The sequence below is a fragment of the Heloderma suspectum genome, chromosome 5 (genome assembly GCF_057233095.1).
Source record: "Heloderma suspectum isolate Gila_16-S chromosome 5, 16-S_ref, whole genome shotgun sequence".
In the NCBI taxonomy this organism is placed as follows: Eukaryota; Metazoa; Chordata; class Lepidosauria; order Squamata; family Helodermatidae; genus Heloderma; species Heloderma suspectum.
Genome location: NC_139462.1, coordinates 91,602,109 through 91,609,237, shown reverse-complemented (window position 1 = coordinate 91,609,237; position 7,129 = coordinate 91,602,109). Strand labels below are relative to the sequence as shown.

General features: G+C 45.6%; 1 protein-coding gene across 1 annotated transcript; it reads right to left on the bottom strand.

The window, feature by feature from the left end:
* Positions 1-295: 295 nt before the first annotated feature.
* On the bottom strand, positions 296-6,918 carry FGF20 (fibroblast growth factor 20). The gene is made up of 3 exons (XM_084860301.1): positions 6,082-6,918; positions 3,175-3,278; positions 296-1,402 (listed from the first exon to the last, which is right to left on the bottom strand). The coding sequence occupies exons 1-3, from the start codon at positions 6,371-6,373 to the stop codon at positions 1,157-1,159; spliced, it is 642 nt and encodes a 213-aa protein (XP_084716427.1). The 5' UTR covers positions 6,374-6,918; the 3' UTR covers positions 296-1,156.
* Between the last annotated feature and the right edge of the window lie 211 nt (positions 6,919-7,129).

Here is a 7,129-nt window from a genome sequence, read left to right as displayed (position 1 = left end):
TTGAAAATCCAGCAGGAGTGAGCAGGCATGCTGGTTCTCAGCCACCTGCCCACCCACTCCCACTCCAATGTCCGAACCTAAACTCAACCCAGAGTTTGAATTTATGGTTAAGCCCTGGGTAGCCTTGATGTGCAAACTGGGTCACTGAGTTGAAATTATAGATGCCTCTGTACAATAGCCACATTAGTCTGAAACATGGGGAGGGGGGCAGAGGGAGACTGTTTCCCTTCCCCCCTTCCCAAATGGTGCCACTGGTAGACTATTCCCTTAAAGAACAATAGTGAAACAGGCACATAGAAGTATATCTTTAATTCCCTTTTAAATGTGCATTTTTAATTCAGTACAAATATAGGGGGCAGTTCCGTCAGTCATAAGACAACCAACATCTTTTCTTCTTTAAGTCTATTAGTCAGGCAATTACGTATGCATAAAAATATAACCCCATTCTATTACCTCAACACAATATTCAAGAGATGTCACTCCATTTGTACTGTTTGGAGACGCAAGGTCCCTTTTCTCTTTGCACCATGATACTACCTTGGAGTAAATATTGGCACCATAAATGATTTCCATTGGGGTAAAGGGTTGCACTCTCTTCATAGCCCAGTAAAAAATAAACTCTGTAATAAATAAATATTTAAAATAAATATATGCACTCTGAAAGTATATAAATTAGGTCCATCCTGAAGGGAAAACATAAATCCAGATTTCACTTCCAAGTTAGCACAGTCACCATAACTTCATGTAACAATCCACATGGACGTCGTCGTTGTCTTTCGTTAGCTTGCCATTTATTCTCTTTTTTGCCATTTCTTCTAGCTTTCTACAGTCCAACTCCACACACATTAGGTAGTTATTCATGCTCTAAGTAAAGGAGGAAGCAATCCAGAACAGTCTGCTTTAAGTCTAGTTCCAACTTCTCCTTATCTACTTGACTGGCACAAGGGTGAGCAAACCTAAAGGAGAGGTTGCCTCTCTTGGCTTTAAGGCTCATTCTCCTAAATTCCAGACATTAGGTAATGAAGGCTTGTCTACCACTAAACAGCTTCACAGAGGCCCCAGCTTCCTAGATCTCAGTAATTCTTCTGCATCCAGAAGTTCCTTATGTTTTTGGTACTGTTGAGGCTAAGATTCCATTCCTCTTCTGTGTTTGATTTCAGCTAAATACTAACACATCCTTGTAAAGCTCCGGTACCCTTTCAGGATCCACTGGCCTGGGCAAAAAATGGGTGAATTTCTGGTGTCTTTTGGACCTTGCCCCGTCCCTGGGACTGCCATCTTTGTTAAGTGCTACAAAGTACCGTCGGCCCGAGTCCACGTGCTTGTACACATTGGAGGAGTAAGTGTTATACCAGTTCTCTTCAAACTGTTCTCTGAAGACACATTCAGGAGTGAGCTTCTCCTGTGGAAAATAAAAACAGGTGAGCTGCCTGAATAAAGAGCATGAGTTCCAGGTAGCATTTCCTCAGCAACCCCAACACACACGCGTGTGCACAACACACATGATGGCGGTTTGCTTTCTCAGTGTTGGGATAAGAACTGAGTCCCCCAGGTTTATATCGACTATGCTTCCAGAACAGTAATATATAAGTGAAGCCATTGTTTTAATAAAAGATCTTCTTTTGCAGAGGATTACTTTATCACCAAGGAAAGAAAGGGGATATCACAGAGCTCCACCTGTTGAATCGCAATGGAGCAGCAAACCACATTACTAGTAGTCTATACTCCTGCATTTATTAATATAATTCCTTCCTTCTCTTTCTTTCCATTTCGGTAAACAAAAAATGAGCTTGGAGTGTGACTTGTTTTTAAGGCTGACACTTGAAGATTAGCTACTGAACAACATTCCACAGACTTTTTCAGGTCTTTTAGGCCTGGTCTGTGCATAATGCTAACCCATGGTTTATTTAGGCTGCAATCCTATGCACGTTTAGACAGAAGGAAGTCCTACAATTCCCAGCAGAGTTGTAGGACTTTTTCTCTCTCTAAACGTGCATAGGATTGTGCCCTTAACCCATGGTTTGTTACCATATACAGGATTTGTCTGGCAGATGATCAAACAAACAGTGGTTTCTTTTCTCAATCCCTGGGTTGTTTGTTTCCCTCTTCCTTCGCCTGCTCCCTCCTTGTATCCCAAAAGCCTTTGCGGTACTGTAGTGGCTGGGGGGGGGGGGGTTACCACTCTTGCCCACTGCCTCTGTTGCCTGGTCAAACAACTCTTGAATAACCTAAGGTTCTGCGTTTGCACATAACAACAACCCATGGTTTAAACAACCCAGGGTTCACAACCCAACAACAAACTTCATCTGTTGCTTTTAAGAGACTTTAAAAATGTATTTGTTTTCTTTGGTTGAAATAATGGAATTATTTTATTGTATGGTGGGAGTGGTTGTTGTTTAAGTTTTGGATTTGGCTCATTTGAACTAGTTCACTCTTAAGTTCGTTTAAAACTGATTTATGATTTTATGAACTTGCTATAATGAATTGTATGTTTTATATTAAGCTGCCTTGGGAAGACTAGTCTTGAAAGGAGGCTAAGAAATGCAATAAATAAATAGGTAAACTGCATCCTTTGCTTGCAGAAGGTGTAAAGTTCCATTCCTGGCAACACCGGTTAAATGGCCAGGTAGCAGGTTTGGGAAAGATGTCTACTAGAGACCTTGAAGAGCTTCAGTCAGTTTAGGTATTAGACTAGGGGTGCCAAACCTTCTTCAGTTTGGGTGCTGCATCAGGTGACCTATTGTGGAGGGGAGGGAAGCATGCCAAAAGGGGGCATGTCTAGAGCAAAAGGGGTGTGTGCAGGGTAAAAGGGGAGTCCAAAGCCAAAAGGGGTCTTAATGATCTGACAGTACTGAGCTAGATGGACCAACTGACTGAATCAGTATAATGCAGCTTCATATGTCCATCCATGATAAGCTTCAAACACGGCTTGAAAACAATTGTCTTCAGTTATCATAATATAGCCACATTGCGTCAATGGCCATCTCAGAGAGTTGGCACCTTGTGTTATTTCAGTGATTGGATTAGTACCTTTCCCACAATAAGTAAATAATACCGGCATGTGATCCACTTTTCACTGGCATCAATGGCCAAATTCCCAGTTGCTATAAGGATCAGGACCACAACCAAAATGAGTCTATAATGTGAGCTGGGTGATATGATGGTAATACTTACAGAGCCGTAAAGCTCTCCTTTCTCATTCATTCCAAGGTAAAGACCACTGTCCACTCCTCGAATACTGACTAATCCCACTGCCACACTGATGAATTCAAGGATTCCTGCATTGAGACAAAAAGAAAAGGGTTGTTTTTAACTTTTAATTATGCATGTTGCAGTCAAGACTTGTAAAATATGGCTAGAGACAGATGAAGCCTGGGCTATATAAAATATAACTGTAATGCTCTGACATGGCATTTAGAACTAACAACACCCTCAAAATATGTAGCCTTCAGTAACAATGGTCATGATCCAGCCAACATTGAGCATTTTGACATCCTATTGATTTCAGTGAGAGAGTTAAGCATGTTGAAATCAGTGGAGCTTACAAGTGCAACTTTGGCTGGATTGTGCCATTCTCTGTTAAATAATAACAGTGATCAAATATTTGGATTGTTAGAAAGAAAGCTTTCGATAACTGTTCTTAAAAAATACATGCGCCCATGTTTTTCTTTGAAACAGTGCCATCTGATTTTAGCCATGGCTTTGAATATCTCTTATATATTTATCAACATTGTTTTATTTTCTGAACTACTTTCACTCCAAAGAAAGATAATGACTGCTCTATCATTTGCAGCCTTTGGAGTTTTAATTGAAAATTGTTGGTGTGTAATGTTAAGTGGCAGCCCAGCCAAATCTTTTACAAAGATCAGATATTCAATCTTTCCACAGCAAATAAATCATCAGAGATTTTGGAGTTCCCAATATTCAAAGTTCAATTGAAAGACATGGGAGGTATTCTGTCTTTCTGATATCATTTTCAAAGACAAGGTGGGTTTTTTTTTTTTACCCAAATCATAATAAGCAGGTGATTCAGTCAACAAAGAGACCACATCAGACAAACCTATTGAAAATGGCGATAGAATAAAGAAGCACCAAGAATGTTTGATCTCAATCGCAAACTTTTTCTCTTTTTTCTTTCCTGCTAATTCTTCCATGTTTGCATGCTATAAGGAGCTTCCCTTCTGTGCAGAACTTTCTGCTGAACTAAAGTTCCTTTAGTGTGGAAAACATTGGCATTTCCAGTGTGCTGTAAAACAGTTAGGAGCCTTTCACAACAGATTATTTTGACTGTGGGATACCTGATAGAAAACCTCTTTAATCGCCTTTTGTGGCTCTTCGTCAACAATAGCAGGTTTCTTCAGATAAGGCTATGCTTCCACTGTTTTTGTTTGCCTTCCCTTACAAATTAAGCAACCTTTTTCCATTCTGCAGTTAAGACCCCTTTCTTATTAGAGCATCGCTCTAGTCCTAAACAGAGCAATCTCATGCATGTCAAAGATTTAGCAGAGATTTAGGAAGCCTATGATCTAACACCTGCTCTCACTGGTTGGCCTTGGTCAAGTCTGTGTGTGTGTGTGTGTGTGTGTGTGTGTGCGCGTGCGCGCGCGTGCATGCTTCATTTTCTAATATGCAGAATGGGCATAGTTAAAGCCTAACAGGGCTGTTGAGAGGATAATTGAACTACCTCAGATGCAATGTTTCTTGCAAACTGACAAAAATGTTTGGCAGGTATAGAACACTTGGCTCACATGCTCTTCACATCTCTGTTTTCTCTAGATCTAAGGTCTCCCTGGGCCAGGGTGGTCTGGTACATTCTGCACAGTGCTTGGCACAACTGTGGTAAAGAGATGTTAAACAGCAGCAGCAGCAGCTGTTTATGCATGCTCAGTTCAGTTCACTTGTACTCTGCAGAGGAAAGGTGTTTTGTTAAAATGCAATCCAGTACACATTTACTTCTGCATAATTCCCACTGGAATGCATGGGGCTTATGCAACAGAGGGCAGGACTGTAGTGCAAACACTTAGGGATGGCAAAACCTACATTCACTTAAAAGCAGCAGCAGCAGCACTGGAGAGATAAGAGTAAAAGGCTGAAACAGACATGACCCCTTCTTCCCTCAGCCAGAGCAGTGTGTCCAGGTCGTACCACTGTAGTATACATATTTCTGCATGCATACGCTCACATACTGCCTACATAAAACCATGCTTAGCACAGCAACTGGCTTAGTAAATATGTAGAGCTTGGTTTCTAAAATGAGAGGTAATGAAGTTACCCTGCACCATCTGACGTAGGAGCCCTAGAAGTGCATCAAATAATTACACACTTCCTACAGGGAAAGCAGCTCCACATCAGAAAGAACATGCAAACCTCCATAGGAGCAATCGCATGTGACAATAGCTGCAGATGTGTCACATGGAAGCTATGGTCCCGGTTGCCCGGCATGCATGGAAGCACATGCTTGTGCCGCTGCCGCATGTGACTATCTACACATGCACTGCAGATTGCCATTCCCATGTTCCTGTGATGCATCACACATGAAGCAGCCCTCAGTAGTGCAGGAAAGGCACTCTGCACATGCTCGAAGGCACATGCTCTCATTACTTCGTATATGCCAGGATCTTCTTCACCAGCAGTGCACTTTGCTTCAATTAAGCCTAGCAAATAGATGCCAGGTGGGGGTTTTTCTTTTTCCTATTCCCTCAAGCTCCTGTCTCCATCTGCTGCACGCTTGCAGAGGGCTAAGGCCGCTGTCCACAACACACTTTTTTTCCACACTAGTCCTGCTCTGTGCAGCCCAGCTGAGCTGGATCAAATTTTGTGCGTGCGTGTGTGTGTGTGTGTGGGGGGGGGGGTGTTTTGTGATATAGATATATGATTCCCTGCCTGAGATCCGTTGCTATACCATCTGTTGCTATAGGATGCTTCCGTCGCAAGGGGAGGAAGGTGGGAAAGGAGCTGCAGAAGAGAGCAAGCCTGGGGGAGAAAGAAAGAAGGAAGGAAGGAAGGAAGGAAGGAAGGGGGGAGGAAGGAAGGAAGGAAGGAAGGAAGGAAGGAAGAGAGGGAGGGAGAGCAGTGCCTTACCGAACAGGCTGTGGTCTTGCCTGGTGCCTTGAACGCTGCCGTCAGGCAGAATCTGCAGGTGGAAGCCGGTCCTGCAGTAGAGCTGCCTCCGGCGCAGGATGCCCTGCAAGTGGGCTAAATCCGTGGGCCCCGCTGCGACGCCCCCTCGGGACCCCCTCTCAGCGTGCAGCAGGCGATCGCCGAGCAGGGGCGGCCTCTCCCCGGCCGGAGGCAGGAGGAAATGGGAGCCCACCTGCTGACCCAAGCCCTCCAGGCCGCCTAGGAAGCCGCCCACTTCGGACAAGGGAGCCATGAAGGGGCCCGACGGGAGGGAGGGCAGAGAAAACGGAGGCCCGAGAGCGGGATCGGCGGCTTAAAGCCCGAGCGGGAGCGGAGCCCCCTCCGCGCGCAGGCTCCGACCTCAACGCTCCGAGCTGGCGCCCGAGCGTCTCCCGCGGGCCGGCCTGGGCGTCAAGATAGCAGCTGCCTGCCTTGGGAGTCTCTGCTCTCCCCGGGCATGGGGGTGGCGGGGCTGGGCCGGGCTTGGCATAAACATCGACAGCCGCCTACTGCAGGTGGCCGTGCTCGAGGTGCCGCGGCCGGCTTGCGCTGCCTTTGAGAGGAGCGGACGAGATCCGAGCAAGCGAGGCCGACGGTGCCCCAAGAGCGCGCGTGGGGGGAAATCTCTCGCCCTATATATATCTGGGTCTGTCTGCGATGGGGCAGGGTTTTCCCCCCTTGACATATGCTAATCCTGAGGCTCACGCGCGCCGGGGAGATGGGGCGTTTGAAATCTTAAACCGATCTCTGCTCACCCTCCTCCTCACACCTTTTCCCTCCTCCTGGATCTGAAATGACGAAGGGGAGTTCCTAATGTTCCCCAGCCATTCACTCTCTCTCCCTCTCCCTCTCTATTTCTCTCTCTCCCTCTCTCTCTCTCTCTCTCTCTCACACACACACACACACACACACAATCGGCTCCCAATTTAGCAGCCTTGGAAACACCCCTCCACCACCGAGTCCCTCCCTCCGCACACCCCGGGGTTGTTGTTGATGTAGATGCCGTCGG